Below are 17,092 nucleotides of genomic sequence, written 5' to 3'. Positions count from 1 at the left end.
GCATGGCAGCACGCGATTCAAAACCAAAACATGACGTAATTTGCATCGAAATATATTAGCTTGTTGCGCAGTATGTCGTCTACTTTAAGTTGGTTATTTATTCTATGAAGTTGGAAATGTGCAATAAAGAAAATCTCGCTGTTTTCGATTGCCTTTCTAGCATTTTTTTGAAAAAGCGGCCGGCACGCAGCATTGCTCTGGCTACCTTGGCAGAAACTTTTCAACGGGGAAACTATGATGGAAATTCATCTATGCCCCGAGGCGTTGCACTTCATTTCGCAACCAGCGTGCGTAAACAGGGAACCGTGACATTCGTCGGCGCCGTAGTAGTATCATCAGTACCTTACTGCTTTATGGATCGAAACTAAGTGTACTTTTATACGGTGTTGCAACTGTCGTGAGCAGTCTGCTACACGGTGATGAGTTCCCATCGCTCGCTGAACTCCTCCAAGCGCGGAATGGCGTGTGCAAGCAGTCAACAGGTGAAATATATTTACGAGTTGCCATATGCTCAACGGAATAAGCTGTGTAGACTGTTGGACGCCGGCGGACGATGGAAAGAACTGGGTGAGCACTAATGCTTGTGTCAATTGAGCGCTGACATCCGCAGCATGTCGTATTGACACTCCGTTACTACCATCGCTAAGATACTAATACACTCTACCATCGATCGCTGCATGTGAAACCGCCTCCCTTGCAGTTTATTTTGCTCCATTAGGATCTTACTGATTGCTGGTAGCCATATTCGAAAAAATTGCCATGCCAGAATTTTGGTTGCTTAGGAGTGTAACGTTAGTTTCGTGTTTCGGTTTCCTTGCTGTATTGTTGTTGTTGTCCGACGCTGCACAAGAAACTGTCAGCGCTTTGCCCTTTTATACAGCATATTATTTGGAAACATATCGCACACTTCCTTATTTTGATTTGGTGCAAGTTTTGCTTTTGTCAGATGTATCGAAGCCACAGCGCGTGGGTACTGAATTAGCTGTCATCGCGTAGCATGCATCGTAGTACAGCATCGTTGCAACAGTACAGTGGCTTAGAAGATATCGGTACAGGCACCACATGTTACCCACCCCATATTGACAGAACTGCTGCATCCGCTTGCAGGTTTCAACTTTATGCACATGGACCACGTTAGTATCAGCCTCATGGAACAAGCAATCCTGCGAAAAGAAAGCCCAACCGACGAACTTTTGCACAAGTGGGGTGAAAAGAATGGCACAGTGAATCAGTTGTTTGTTTATTTGTACAAAATGAAGCACATGCAGGCAATGCTCATCATCAAGGACTTTGGTGAGTTTGTGTTCCAACATGTCAAGTGTCTGACAAAGTTTCAAATGTTAAATGTGCATCATATTGTGAAAAAAAAAGAGAGAGAGAGATGAAAAGGGAAAGGCTAACTGGCCATTACCATCAACGACCACCTCGGCTGCACTTTTTTTTTGTGATAGGGCATACATTCCCACCACACTTGAGAGCCGAGCCAAAATGGATGCCCGAAGGTGAAACCAAAATATTGTTTGCCTGGGCTCGTTGGCTGCACATAGCACAATTGGTTTCCAGCAGAACATGCTGACACGAACAGCATGTGTCGTCGTCCCTTTCTGTCTGTGTCAGTACATTCTACTGGAAACCAATTGTGCTATGTGAAACCAAAGTTTTGGCATTTAGACAATTGTTATTTGTTCATTAGGTGTGAAGATACAGAAACAGGCTACCTGCTGCAAGAGCTCAATGGTTCTTAATTAGTAACCGCAGTAACATTTTGTTGGCTGTGGAATGCACGAATGCTCTTACACTGTGTGTTGGGTGCACATAAAAGAACTCAGGTTAATTACCTGTAGCACATCCAGAGCCCTCTTAGCGGAGTCCTTCATAACTGGAGTGTCTCTTTGTAATGTTGACCCCGCTATCAATCAATAAAAACAGCGTGAAGATAAAGTGTGCAGGAGAGCACTGAGATGAAGAGAAATTCGTGGTAGCAACAAACAGACGAAGCCATTGGGAATGATGGCCACCTGTCATCTCTTTGCAGCAGGCTCAAAGAGAAAAGTAGTGAGGAGCAGGCTCACAACTCGCACTAGAAAGTGCACAATTCAGGCAGAAGAGTATGGAAAGATGTGTAGAAAGGACGGAGATCAGAAGAAATAAAATTGTAGCATACCACCAAGCCCACACTAAAACTACAGAAAAGACTGTAACATGGGAGCAGAAATGAAAACAAAAAGATGTGCCACACTGAATCGAAAAATGAAAAGAAGAGTACACTCAGCAACAGCATTCAGAAACACTCCTGAGGTCTAGTCTAACTCCGTACAAATGGAAGGAATGCAGAAATTTGAGCACCACAAGCTGGAAGACTACTCAGCTGCTTTCATATGAGACATAAGGGATGCAATGAGCCTGGTCAGGTCGGTGTGTACAGCCACTAAGTTCCAAGAACTGAATAAAACGGTAAACGGCAAAACAAGTTTACCACTGTCCCTGACGTGAAATCCATATTCTTGACACCTTTGTCCCGGGGTTCATCGGGGAGAACAACATTTGGAACATCCGTGCATCTTGGCACAAAGGGTAGTGACCTCAAAACTGGTGTTAGTCCTGGAATACCTTTAAAGTAGACCTCCTTCAAATGTCGACTTACTTTGATTTCAAGATTGCAACATGTACTCTGATAACTAATTAGAGAATTCTATTTCATTAAAGAGCTAAAGTGAAATTATCACTATATGCGATGCTCCTAGTGTGAATAATGTGTTGCTAGAGAACTCACCTCAGTATCTCTTCTGCACCGAGTTCAACAATTACTGAAAGTCCTTGCTGAAACACCTCACATGATACCATACTTAACTCATCATAATGAGGAAAAAAGTCTGTAAAGTCTAATGCTATAATTATGCATGATTATGCATATTTGATAAAATTCGACCCATTTTAGTTTGTTCATGTGTGCTTCTGTTATCCTCTACAGTGAGCCCAAAGTATCGATACCTCCTGGACAGAGAAGAAACAACACAGTTGGATAGCGCACTTCTGAGCAGCAATATGTACCTTCACTCATCTCCAGTGCTCAAAGGCACCGCACCACCAGCAGATGTATGAAGCCTTGATTCTTGTACCATGGAAGTGCTTCGCTATAAATGTAAACTGCTTACAGCTGTCATCTCTTATCAGCTTATGTCTCACCTTGCAAATTCACTTGACATCATCAAAACCAGTTGGAAGTCTGACCTCTGTACCTGCAAGAACAAGAATTCATCTTCATTATAAATTCTAGAAAAAAGTTGGTTGAAAGCTTTTTGGGTGTAACAAAATACATTAGAGCAAACACTTGTGTTATTTACAGTGAACAGTAGCCAGGGTGTCTGATGCCACAGTTCTCTCCTCTGTTCAATGTTAGCACAAGAATATTTGGTTGGAGTGCAGTATGCTAACATCTGAAAACATTACCCTACCTTTTCACTGCCATCGGTATCCTACTTACTCGGCATTTCTATCATTCGTACAGTGTACAGTGTAATGTCTTTGACAGCACAGATTAATTCAGACAATGTTACTGTGACCCATCTGAACACTAAAAATACTGTAAGCTTCACTTCATCACTGTGTTGTATAGAATATTATGCTTCATAACATGATTGAACATGTAAACGACCACCTTACTGCTTTTCAGCTAGGTGTAGCTGATTTTACTTCCAGCACAAAATTTACATTAAAACTTATGCTCATAAATTCTTGTAAGATGATTTTTCACTTCATTTTAGAGCAATTGCATAATCTGCAGTAGTGTCATCACAGCAGTAATACCCCATAAGATCCGGCACACAATTCTTTCTGCAAGTTGCAGTCAGTGCTACTGCGGATTATTGAGTGTCATATAGTATGGACGTGAAACCTGTCACAACTGATGCTTTGATCGAATGTTACCTCTGTATCAATTACATGTCCTGGCTGAAGTCTGCAATGGGTGCTGCTGCTTATAGCAAGAACTTCTACCCTGATGACTGCCATATGAATATGGACAAAGGACATTCTCAAGCCAAAGTGAACAGCTCCAAGGTCAAGATGGTGTATCCTGGATTGTGAGTACTATTCCTGATAATTCAATGCATAATTGATAGATGTGATGTAACAAGGCCTCCTGTAATAAGTGGCACTAGTTAAAATGTACTTGAAGCATTAAATCATGGCTGTAAACTAAAATTTTTACATGCAGAGTGAGTGAAAAACAGTAGTTTAGTAGCATTCACCACAAGTGTGAATTGCACTTTGAAGTGTATGCGAAATATGCCCTGATTACACTATTGCATTTCCAGGCCAGGGCAGGGCAGCAGAAGTCCCATGCAAGTACCCCAGAGCACATTGCCTTCAGTCACTAACAACTGCTATGCCAATGGAAATAACTTGTACCCTCAGCTTCCAAAATGCCAACCATGTGATGAACCTAAACCCAGCAGTCCCGAAGGAAAAGTGCAGAATGTTGCCCCCGAAAGAGTTCAGAGTGTGGATGGAAGGTCCAACAGGCAAGGAGCAGCAAGCACTGCAAAGGGTAAGGGACGCTTTGAATAGCAGGATGCATAAGTTTGTGCTGTTATGGTAAACATGATCTAACAAAAAAAAATTGTGCATGCTGTACCTCACACCAATTTGTGCAGTGATGTTTAATTAGACATGAAAGCTTGCTGTAAAATTTTATTAATGGAAATAGTGTGGTTCACTGTTCATCTCAGGCACTGTTTGTCTCAGGTGACATGAGCTGAGCTTTCAGTACTCCTTGCATTCGTCAAAAAGACAGTGCAAGCTCCACAGGTGATATGTCAGATATTCCATATTAAAGAGAATGCGACTCCATATTAGTGGAGATATTTAAGCTTGGTTGCATAAAGATACTTGAAAGATGCTTACGGTTGCTGTAATGTAGCTCAAAGATGTGTCAAATGGACTTTTTATACTTTTATACATAGGTCGCTTGTTTTTAACATATGCTACAAATCAGAAATGTGAGAGGGTCCGCAGTGTTTTTCTTTATTTTTTTTTTATTTGATTGTGAGGCACGCCGTAGTGGGGGGCTTCAGAATAATTTGGACCACTTGGGGCTCTTTAACGTGCACCTAAATTTAAGCACACGAGTGTTTTCGCATTTCGCCCCCATCGAAATGTGGCCACCGTGGCCGGGATTCGATCCCACGACCTCGTGCTTAGCAGCTCAACACCATAGCCACTAAGCAACCTCGGCAGGTTACAGTCGTAGATGTATGTTTCCCACAAATACATGCATTTGTTTGCCTACTGTTTCTTAGAAATAAGCATGAAGTTGTAGTGCTGCTTGTTTGCTAATGCAGAAATTGTTCATAGTGACACAATGTAGCATGCATAAAAAGTGCTGTTGCCTTTCAGAGCCAAGTGAAGGGCAGCCTCTTGTGAATACGATACCTTACGAGGAACTGAGGAAAGCCACGGAGGGCTTCAGTGACAACAAGATCCTTGGCAAGGGAGGCTTTGGAACAGTCTACAAGGGTTGTTGGAAGGACACAATAGTAGCTGTTAAAAGGCTACATGTGGTAATCCCTTTTCTGCATTTTGCAGGGAAGTTACGGTGATACTGAGTACGCATAAAGATAACATGTCTTGTGAGCCTGTGTTTGACAAACAGGAAGCTTGTGGTAGCAGTGGGTGCACTAGTGCTAACAGCCCTTGTTTTGTCAGTGCCATACTCCTTGATGGGACCTTGCTTATACCAGCCCAGGCTGCAGTGCACAGTTCTCAGTTTGATAGTTTACTTCAGCCCTTCTTGGATGGGGCAGTGAGTTCTGCAGACAGGATGGTTAATGGCAGTTAAGCTCGTCTCATTCTTGTCAGTGAAAATTAAATTGGGTATGTTGTTGCCTGCAAGAATATGTGCAGTGTTTCTCCTGCCAACGTTGCAGCTTTCCAAAGAAGCTAGAAGTCCGTAATTAGGTATTACACCTAGCATTAAGTCACACTACCCGCAAACAGCCTTGTGACCATGTATCTTCAAATTAAATATGATTGACCAAAGTCGAACGAGTCTTATGTGCATAACTGGCAAAATGTAAAACATGTGTGTCTGATATCATTATAACTTTTAAAACAATTCATTCAGAGCTAATGTTTATTAGTGATGTTAGCGATGATTGACACTACAACAATTGACAATGTTCAACATGTTGCAAGAAGCTTGTTCAGTACTTCAGGCTTGCAATGTTTGGATGTGACAAAGCAATTTGACTTGTTTTATACAGAAAGAGAAGGACGGTGACATAAGACAGGAGCAAAGCTTCAAGCAGTCACTGACAGAGATGAAGGTGCTACAAAGGTATGTGCAGTAGTGAAACCAGGTCCACTGTTAGGGTTAACATGCAAGCACATGGCACAGTTAGGTGTCCTCTGTGGCAACTACTGGAAAAGCAGCTAGTGCTGCAGCAGAGGCGTGGCAGTTCCTGCTGGTTTGTTTCTTATAACCCTAGCTAGATCCAAGGCCTGCTTGCGTTTCCCTTTACCTTTACATGTAGTCTGCTTCATGTGGCTCCAATTTATACAAGCTTTATAAAGATAAAAGGATCATAAGGAATTGATAAGGACTATATAAAGATTCCACAAAGTTCTGATTATGCACTTTACGCTGTGCAATGGCACTCATGCAGTTGCCGCATCGACAACATTCTGCCTCTCTATGGTGTCTCTCTCGATGGACCAGAACCCTGCATTGTCTACCAGTATATGCAGAATGGTTCACTTGAAGACAGGCTTCGCTGCAAGGTTTGTGTGCCTCGATATGCTTTTTGAAACAGTTGTAACCCAAACATCAAGGAGTGGCACCGCATTCACTGAATGAACTGTCATTGAAGTCTGGCAGGGAGTTTCGTGCACCTTGTAGGAAATAATTGAGAAATAAAGCAGTATAACGACTATTAACTGATTTGCATTGGCCAGTATTTCAAAATTTTAAATCGTACCACATCAGCACACCTGTAATAGGGTGTAGAAACAGTGTAGAGCAGATGCAGCTCATAAAATCTTTGTTTCCAGCGACAATCGCTGCTGGTTCAGGTTGTGGTGCATTAAAGTGAAATTTTTATTCTCAATTGCAAAATGAGATGTTACAGTAACAGTTCAAACATTGGCCGCTTTGGATAAGAAAACATGCATAGGAATTGACAAAGAGGAAGATGAGAGGTGATGATGCAAGGGCACAATAGTCTATGCCTATGAAATTTAATGTGCATACATCAGTATATGGCAAAACAAGCACACAGAAACAGAGGATATGTTGTACACACTGAATTGTACGTTATAAAACAGGGTGCACCGTTTATTCACACATAAGGAACTTGAGCAACAAAAACAGTCATGCACCGGAGCTATATTTACTGCCCTTGCTGAGTGCCAGGCACAGTCGCAAACCCCTGATAACACAAAAATCTCTTAAGAGTTTGTACTGGGAATCCATGCGAGAAATGGGGACTTGAATGTGGCAAATCAGTTTTACAGAAGCCTGCAAGGTGGAGGAAGGTTGATGAAAGAGAAAGTTGTCATTCACCCAACTGTAGCATGAAGCTACAAGGAGAGACGATACAGCTTTTTCAGAAGAAAAAAAAAAAAAAGCCTTGCGATTGAAAAAAATAAATTTTTTTTGCCTGGGAATCGAACCCAGGGCCAATGCCTTTACAGAGCAGTATGAAGAAACCCATATGGATTTCCTTTCTAGCTCTGTGCTACAGTAGGGTGGATGACAATCTTCCTCTTTATGAAGTGGTGGGTTCAAGTGCATTGGCTGCGCACAAAACAAAAAATAATTACAGGGGCTAAACCTAATTCAAAGGACATTGCAGGTGCAGCAACCAATGATACATTACAATGTGCATGTCGGAACAGACAATGTGGACTTATCGGTAATATACTCTAATCTGGTGTAAATCGAATGGTTTTAATCCTAAGTTTCTTCCAAATTTTCCTCTCACTTGATTTGCTGAATAAGCAGCATATATAACAGTAACCAACTCCTACCTATAGTATTCATAAGTACAAATATGGCCCACTGATATCTTTACCATACAAACAACAGTGTGGTTCATATGCTGAATTACTAATAATTGCAATATGTAATAGCATTTAGTTTAGCGTCTTAAATTGTGTTATGTTAGGAAAAGATGTGATGCAGAGCACAGTAAATGACGCTGCCTTACTGTCATGTAGCAAGGAAACACCCAGTATCAAAACTATTTATGCTATACAACTATTGCTAGGTGCACCAAGCAAAGGAAAAATCAAAATACAGTACCGTGCTGTTTGTAATGCTTGCTTGCCTCTCTTTGTGAAACAACTTTCTTCCATGACATTACTTCAAACCCAAAAGTTTTGTATTACCGTCCTGATGCTCTTATTATGAGCCATAAAAAATATGAACCTTTCCACCTATATGTATTATACTGTGTGCCTTATACCATTCTTTTCATTATTTTTTGTTCAGCACAACACGCAAACCCTAAACTGGACACAGAGAGGAACAATTGCCAAGGGTGTTGCTCGTGGGCTGTACTTTCTTCATACTAGTCTGGTTGATGGCAAGCCACTTATTCATGGCGATATCAAGAGGTGTGTGGCTATAATAATTATATTTTTATTATTATCCGCCGTGGTTGTTTAATGTCTATGGTGTTGGGCTGTTAAGCACGAGGTCACGGGATTGAATCCTGGCCACGGCAGCAACTTTTCGATGGGGGCGAAATGCAAAAGCACCCTTGTACTTAGGTTTAGGTGCACGTTAAAGAACCCCAGGTGGTCCAAATTTGTGGAGTGCCTCTACGACATGTCTCATAATCAGATCGTGATTTTGGCACATAAAACCCCATAATTGAATTTTTAATTTAATATTTTTATTGTTATTACTGTAGGAAGGTTGACTAGGCTTCATCCAGTTTGCTACCCTGGACGTTGAATCACAGAAGCATGACAGACTATTGCAGCATGGTTTCCATTACACAACATGAAGTCTATAAATGGTGTGGTGTTCTTAAGTTAATTCAAATTTTATTCACATCAGAAATTTTCAACATAGAACATGCTGAAGGAGGTTTCATACTTAATGACTGTGTATTAAGGACTGCTTTTGTTTTCACTCCAAGAATTGCAGTTGTTTCTGGTTAATGTAGTTGTGCACGGAGCTGTCCTTACTTCAGTGGCCGGACCTTTTATCTTTGCTAGAAATGGGTAGCTGATATCTGCAATCTGTCCTATATCATCTTTTTGTATAAAGCTTTGAGCTAAATATTTCTGATTAGTGTAAATGAATGAAGTCTGATATTACCCTTTCTTTTTATTTAGGCAGTTCACAGGCATTGGACTGCAAAGCACTTATGTAAATCGATGACTTTGCAACCCCTTCAGCAACACGTTGATGCATGGTTTGAGACAAAAAAAGAAAACCTCGTTGCATTCATTACTCCCCTCTCCCCCACCTTTTTCTTTAAGTGCAAACATTCTTCTGGACACCAACTTGGAGCCAAAAATAGGAGACTTTGGCTTGACTAGATATGGGCCTGAAGCGGACCAATCCATGGTAGTGGTGTCCCATGTTCACGGCACAAGGTATTACCTCCCTCACGAGTACCTGAAGAGTAGGCAGCTTTCAACCAAGGTGGACATCTACAGCTATGGAATTGTAAGCAAACCAATTGTCAGTTACATGGCTTAATCATTACAGTTAAGCTGGGAATTGCTTGTCCGTTTCCCAGTATAACTCATAGTTTGTTAAAATGTTATGTACTACATTTCATTTCACACACAGTAAGATTGTACAGCGCGGTGGTGTGCTTAATCCAACTGCAGTGAATTGGTATTGTCATGCACTTGTGACAGAAACATGTCTTAAGTTAATGCTGACACCATTGTTAAATAGAAATTAAAGTAGGGTGGTCCACCAAGCTCTTAAAAGGAGCCAATTGCTAGTATGTGTGGGCTTTTACGCCTTTCAATAAGTAATGATATCTACATTGGCAAGCATTGCAAAGTCTCACACGTGTAAGGAATACCTGGAACACCAACTATCTTTTTGGCTTCTCTTTGTCAAGTACAATAATGAGTGTTAACCCCTTTCAGCCTGCTAAGAGTCAACTGTTTTTTTTTTTTTTTGCAAATTCAAAAAAGTTAGTGTCATTTCGCTTCGTGAATGCAGATGATGCGCAAGCATATCGGTGCTATAGCACACATAACACTTTTGGCTCTCGGTGTGCCTAGGCACCTACGCTGTCCGCATCGCAGATAGTATCCAAGACGGGGCTCACACAGCCACACCATACGCAGCAGCCGCCGAAGTAGAAGGCCTCGTTGGAAACATTCGCTTACTATCTAAATTACCTAGCATGGTGTCAGCGCACACAGGCAAACATGAACACTTCACGCTCGATGACCATGGACACTCACTGTCAAAACGCTGGTGTGAGGAACCGCAGCAGTGAGCTAAGTGACCTTTGTGCTGTCTTTACGCTTCAACGCAAAGTGAGCGGTGAGAACACAGCGCAAGCAAAGCTACAAGCTGTCGGCTCACCTAGACTATGCCCCCAAAGCAGATCCCAACCATGCCATGGGACATTATGGTGGTATCGCTGGCAGGGTAGTACCATTCGGTACTGCATAGTGGTGCGGTGGTAGGGGGAGCATTCTCACATTCTACCCTGGTGACAGCTGGCACTTTGAGATGCCGTCATCAAAATGCTGTACCTCTGATCGCAGCGTCTGCGATCAGAGGCGGTGGCAGGCGTTGCACATGGTTCCGAATGCGTTGCTTGAGGAAGTGGCGCTCAAAGTACCGGTTGGCTTCCGCATACGAGTAAGGCACGGTGGTAAGGGGGAGCAGCACCCTTAACAGAGTGCTATATAGTACAGCAAATAACCAACTCCCAATGCATGCTCAACGTGTTCTTGAATAGTAAGTGGGGTTGGTTCTTAATACATTTTTTTCGTTATCCATTAGTAGCGAACGTTTCAGCAGTGAAATTTCAGGCATATGCATGTCAGACTTTATGTTCAAAGTGTTAATTTAAAGAGTATAAAGGATGCTTAATGATTTTTTATCTTCAAATTTATGTGTTGTTGTTTTCCATAGTGCTAATTAAATGTGCAAACAAACTGGAGCCAGCAAGAAGGCCCAGGCACCTTCCTAATTCGCTTGCGTTGCAGCTTCAGACAAACACCGCCGATTTCACGAGCTGGCCACACTTGGGTGTAAAAATGATGCTGCTTTTTTTTTAGTTTATTTGGCCTTGTGTCCATGTGGCAGATCGAAGGCAGCATCACATGTGTCTTGGAATTCATGGCATTAACCTTTTTTTAACCAGTACACATAATTGACCTTTCTCTTTACTTTTTTGCAGGTTCTTCTAGAGCTTGCTACCAGTAAGCATGTCTATGACAGGCGGCGTAAGACCCGAACACTGGTAAGTTAATGTTTTTTCTTTTTTTTAACCCTCAAATTCGTGCAGCACTGTGCCAAAAATATTAAGCAAACAGCCAATGGACTGCGTTCCGCCTGTTCAACTTTGCTCATAGCTAATGCTTTGGTCCTCATAATTTGCACAGAAGGCTCAGTAGTTTCTCAGCTCCCAGTTCAAGTTTTATGGCACTTTTCATGAGAAACAAGTTGGCATGGAAGCTTGGAAAAGAAAAGGAAAGACAAAGCTATACATTGTCTACTGACCCTGCTCTTCGGAATGCACAGCCCACACATATAATATACCCCTCGGCTCTACCCTGGGTGTATATTAATCAGAATTAAAGGAGAGCCTTGACCTTGTTGCAGGCTGTCAATTTCAATGCCCTTACTCAAATTCAAAGCACACTGGACTAATCTCCGATGTACTGTGCCATTTTCAGATCGAGACGGTACATGACTGTGCGCAGAGCAATCAGCTGGACAGCCTCAGAGATACAAATGCTGGTGACGAAAACCAGGTCATATTCAGTCTGCTCATACATCTGGGCCAGAAGTGCTCGAGCTACGACAGGAAGGAGAGGCCGGAAATGGAGCAGGTGAACATTTTATTTTCATTTAGAAAAATAGGAGAAGAAATATTTTTTTGGCATTGTTGACGTTGCGAGTTTACAATAATGAAACGGTTTTGAATTTGCAGGTGCTTCAGCAGTTTAAGGAAAATCCCAATGAAGCAGTTCGAAGTAAGTGCAGCATGTGAAAAACTGCTCAAACCATTTCTGCATGTTGTGTCAGCAAGATCTTCTGCAGAATTTTTCGCTTTCCATGAGAAAGGCAGACTCCCTTTTTGTCACTTCTTAACCATAATTTTTTCTTTAGTGCATCTTTAATGCTTGTCACACCAGTGTTCTTTGTAGCATTACACTCACTAGATTGACTCGTAATAACCACGAGATATGACTAGCATGTCATGATTTCCACTCAACCATGTCTTTGTTTGAATATGTGTGCTGTGCAGCGAGTTTAGGTGTAACGTTTAGTCAAGATCTTGACTAAGTGCTGTACATGTTGCGCTCACCCAAAAATTTAAAAAGAAATGAATACTTGTAAAGCTACTGTGCTGCTTCACGGAGAATTACTGTGATATCACGCATCTGTGGTGATTTTCAGAGATTGACTGTGATGACTGCTTTGCAAGGACTGCATCTTCTCATCTTCCTATTCTTCGGTTCTTCCTGTAATTTCAAGTTTCCAGGCACTTTCATATACGGGACATTGAGGGCTATAGTCCATTTGATTTATGCACTTTCTGGTATGCAGTAAAACTTCATTATAACATAGTTGAAGAGGGAGCCAGAATTAATTTGCTATATCCATTATTGCATGTACTGTGCTATAATCTCTGTGGGTATTTCAAGGGGAATTGCACTTATTTCGCTATATTCCATTTCATTATAACAAGGTTAGTAAATTAGTAATTAGTAAATGTAACTGCTTTTCTACCTGACGTACTTGCATCTTTTGTGTAGTTTGCAGCAAGATAGATTGCAATACTGCTGTGTTGTACTGCGTAGCCATCATGAAGGTGGTGTCTAACGTAACATAAGGCCTCTTTCTCTCTCCTTCATGCGCTTGCCTGTGCATACCATATGTGAACATGTTCACTTATGGTTGTGCATAAGCACACACATATGTTAACATGTTCTCTTGAAAAGTTGGTCATACGGACAAAACTTTAATGAAGATGTTGAAGGCTGTTAATGAAGCCTCTTAACCACCACTAGTTCCTATTTGTCATGATCTCACTCGATAGCGTGCTGTAAATTGATGGAACAATGGAATATTTTCAGCAGAAAGTGGTCGCTTATGCAAAATTGTGCATGTTACTGCAGGGCTGTCTCAGGGCACACTGATTCCTCCCAGCCAGCCTGGAAGCCCATCACCTTTCGACCTCCAGAGGTGGTATGACATTCGACAAGGCCAGGCCACAAAGCCCACTTACCTGACACCCAACACTCCCCTGTCCACCACACCCACCAACGCAGCTGCAGCGAGGCAAGTGCCTATGCCTTATATGTGTTGCACGTCTTTTTGACTACGGGTGTGTGAATGGTGATTTTTGAGACCAAATCGAATACGAATCAAATAGCGCCAGAAGCGAATCGAATATGGAATACTTTTCAAATAGTTTTTTAACAATGAATAGCCGTTATCACAATTGACATAAAACAATGTCCGTTAGCAAGCTTCTTTCATTACATAGCACGTTATCAAGCATTGTTTATTAAAAGCATAAATGGGGCATTAGGAACAAACAAGTAGTTTCTTTGCATGTACAGAGCTCTTCAGAGAGTGTGAATGATTGCTGTACAGCCTCTAAAGTATGGCTACTTAAGTCGCGTAGCCTGCTCCACTATGCAAGCTCTCATGTTTTATGTCTATACTATATATGACCACGGGGGGTGAGAATTGACCATCCTTTTGCTTAAGTGTTATGCTTATTTGGGTGCAGGTGACATTTAGAAATATTTGAAAAGTATTTAAAAAATATTTGCATTTACGAATAGGACACCATTCGATTCATTATTCTAAAGTTTAAAGTATTTGCACACCCCTACTTTTTACCCTTGTTTAAAAAAAAAAAGTTATGCTGGCCTAAGCCACTGAAGAAGCAGAGGCTGTCATATTGGTTTAACTGTGCAGTGATGAGTAATCGCGTCCTCTTTAGAGACTACAGAAATAATCTTTGAACCTTTTACACCTCAAGGACGTGAGGATGCTGCAGTGAAGAGTTGCAGATAATTTTGACCATCGTAATACGTACATGCCTCCTATAACCAAGTATTTGCATTGGGGTGTTAACACGATCAATCAGATCTAAACGCAGAACCCTTTGTGGAAGCAACTTGGCCGATTTTCTATGTTCGCCACAATAGTCTGGCCTGGCACTTGTAAATCTGCATAGTCTTTAAGCATATGCTGTTTGCAGCCCCAAGTTGTCACCCACGTTCCCACCTCATGCTCTACTGCCTTCAACGTCTCCTCCTGCTACTGTGGAAAAGGAAATTGTCCCAGAAGTCTGTCTACCAGCAATGCTAGAGCAGCCCCTGTCATCACCAGACAACCAGCTACCCATGGTTTCTATACTTGGTGTGACTCAGAGCCCAGCACAGCACTCCGGCGATGCCAGCGATGGAGCTGGCAATGCAGTTGCCACCTCCGCAGCAGCACCACTGCATGAAGCAGTAGTTGTGACCCCGGACTTGCGCGGCGGAGAGCTGAAAATGCCCAACCTTGATGAGCTGGACTTGAGTAGCATGAGTCTTTTAGATGATGACGAGGACTACAATAGCCAGGATACCGGTCTTGAGAGCAAGAGTGAGGCAGTTTCAAGCGAAGCATGATGTGCGTTTTTATGGTGACGATAATTGAGCATCAAGCTACAGTGTGAATGTCGCACCTTTTACTAGAGCTACCACACCTGTCATCAGCCATGTACAGTTTGCTCTGTGCATAGGAAAATTTTAAGTGTGGAATATTGTGCACCAAAGGCAGACAGTCAGCCTTTTGCATGGGTGCAAGGAATGAATGCAAGAAGCTTCTGCACAATGCTCACAGTGTCCTCACATGGGGAACAGAACTGGCTGGTGGAGTGCATGTACACATGGTCGGGCCAACATTGTGTTGTTTTCTGGAATTCTCATGTGGCGACTATCACTATCTCGAATGTCAGATGATTATACCTCTCTGGACATTAGGAGTTCAAAAGAAACATCTGTTCATGCAGTACAATTGCAATGAATCCATGCAACATTGTTTTCCATAAAAATGATGGGGGCATAATTTGCCATGAAAGATGCTCGAAACGAACATGAAGCCAGCTTTGAAATCTCTGCATCTATGATAGCACTGAATCTATGGTATATTTAACAGCGGTTTGTCTGCAATTTGTTCAGCCTATCATAGAATTCATTTTAAAGGGAGTCATGCAATCAGTAAAAGCACAATATTTCAGTGCCTTTTAGCTGCTGTGACAAGTTTGCTAATGAAAAAAAAAAGTTATGTGGCACTTTTTTTTTTGTAGGCTTGTTCAGTGTATTAAGTGGTCCTTCCTTTCTTAGCTTTTGCTGTGTAGTCATGTTCAACGACAGCAATATCTTGTACAGAACATAAGTGTATAAAGTTTTGGTAGTTAGTTTTATGGGAACAAAAAGAAAAAAACAGCAAAGTCCAGAAAAGTCATCTTTCCATTTACTGAAAATCCCGAGAAGAAGGTACCAATGTCACAGTTACATGTTTCAGAGTATTTTATTCATATGTTTGAATGACAAGCTGACTTGCTGCATTTATTTTTGTAATGTTTTTAGTGCCATAATCAAAATAAAGGCGCAAGCAAAAGATCTCCATCCATTGTTTTCATTCTACGAAAACGGACATCTATGAAAACAGTTTTTCTCTTTTAATGCAGCACCTCATACTCAACCTGAACGCATTAGAAGCACCTTTTCGTTTCTCTGGCAGAACGTTCAGGATAGGTTTGATGACAGCTGTACTTATGTATATATTATATGTATTTGAGGTAGAAATAAAAATTGTTATTCAGATTAATATTCTCATCAGTAATAGAATAACTTTTGTAATCTGCTATGCAGCTTGGTATTTTATAGAGAAAATGAGTTCTAAACCAGCAAGCTGTAGGAAGCTTTGTGAAAATTTAGCTTGAAAATATTACGCAAAGGAAGCCTATTCCTTGTGAAGCCCATATGCTTCCTTTGTAGCTTTGTGCCAATGAACCCTTATAGTTAAATTTTTGTTAAATTTTAGCATGACTTTTAAGAATCTAGTACAGCATGTTATGCAGTTTCCCCATTGCAGCTGGGTGGAAAGGAGAGCCGGACATAATTTACACAGTGAATCACAATGACCAGGTTGCTAATTCAAGAAATTTTATTAATGTATTTATTAAATATAAAGCATGTGTAAAATATTGTAGATATGAAGCCTGTCATTCCTCCAGGCAATTTGTAAGACATTTCCAGTGTGGTAGTGTGTCAATGTGCTTGCCTTCGCTGAAAATTTGAATTACAGCAACTTCACCTCAGGAAACCGAATGTTGCGTGTTTGCAGAGGTATGGTGTATGCAGGAGATACAGTAATTCCTATATGCTGGCACTGTGCAATCTTCGTGGGCACAAATAAGAGCTGATGGCAGCTAATCAGCCATTCTACATTTCAAGCATTTTCGAAAGTCATTTGCACATGAGGTCACGAACACCCCTTCTCACTGTGCTACTACCCAAAGATGGTGGCAATGCGATGAGATTGGTGCACCATATCACGCATAGATAGTTTTGCTTTTCACAGTTACCACTTTAGCCAGGTTATTACTTACCAATTTGTCACTTAGTACAATAAGCATATCATGCAGTGATACTGCATGTTTCTCATTTACGCAGCTTTTACATGTAAAATGATATTTACTATGTGCATTCAAAAGGAAGGATATGTGGAAATGAGGTTTGGTCATTCTAATGTGCATGTATAGCATTTTCTAAAACTTGCCAAGCAAGCCATCTTTTTTGCACTTTTTGCTTTTCTTCTGCCCAGTCTCTCTTGGGGCTTTTCACTTCCTCACCCCATTTC

General features: G+C 41.4%; 1 protein-coding gene across 1 annotated transcript; it reads left to right on the top strand.

Annotated features, from left to right (window-relative positions):
* Positions 1–207: 207 nt before the first annotated feature.
* LOC126521877 (serine/threonine-protein kinase pelle-like) lies at positions 208–15,855 on the top strand. Its single transcript, XM_050170598.3, has 15 exons — positions 208–567; positions 1,108–1,293; positions 2,972–3,096; positions 3,958–4,082; positions 4,317–4,549; positions 5,398–5,561; positions 6,264–6,337; positions 6,666–6,780; positions 8,492–8,616; positions 9,493–9,682; positions 11,394–11,456; positions 11,893–12,048; positions 12,150–12,192; positions 13,342–13,504; positions 14,439–15,855. The coding sequence occupies exons 1-15, from the start codon at positions 420–422 to the stop codon at positions 14,851–14,853; spliced, it is 2,325 nt and encodes a 774-aa protein (XP_050026555.1). The 5' UTR covers positions 208–419; the 3' UTR covers positions 14,854–15,855.
* Positions 15,856–17,092: the final 1,237 nt, after the last annotated feature.

This window comes from Dermacentor andersoni, chromosome 6, assembly GCF_023375885.2.
Source record: "Dermacentor andersoni chromosome 6, qqDerAnde1_hic_scaffold, whole genome shotgun sequence".
NCBI classification, from domain to species: domain Eukaryota; kingdom Metazoa; phylum Arthropoda; class Arachnida; order Ixodida; family Ixodidae; genus Dermacentor; species Dermacentor andersoni.
Note: the sequence above shows the minus strand (reverse complement) of the source record. Positions and strands in the feature narration are given on the sequence as shown.

Bases quoted from the DNA above. Each gene is read 5' to 3' on its own strand.
- LOC126521877 (XM_050170598.3), top strand. From the start codon at position 420: ATGAGTTCCCATCGCTCGCTGAACTCCTCCAAGCGCGGAATGGCGTGT. The intron at 1,294-2,971 runs GTGAGTTTGTGT...TATCCTCTACAG, and splicing joins GCTCATCATCAAGGACTTTG to TGAGCCCAAAGTATCGATAC. The intron at 8,617-9,492 runs GTGTGTGGCTAT...TTTTTCTTTAAG, and splicing joins ATTCATGGCGATATCAAGAG to TGCAAACATTCTTCTGGACA.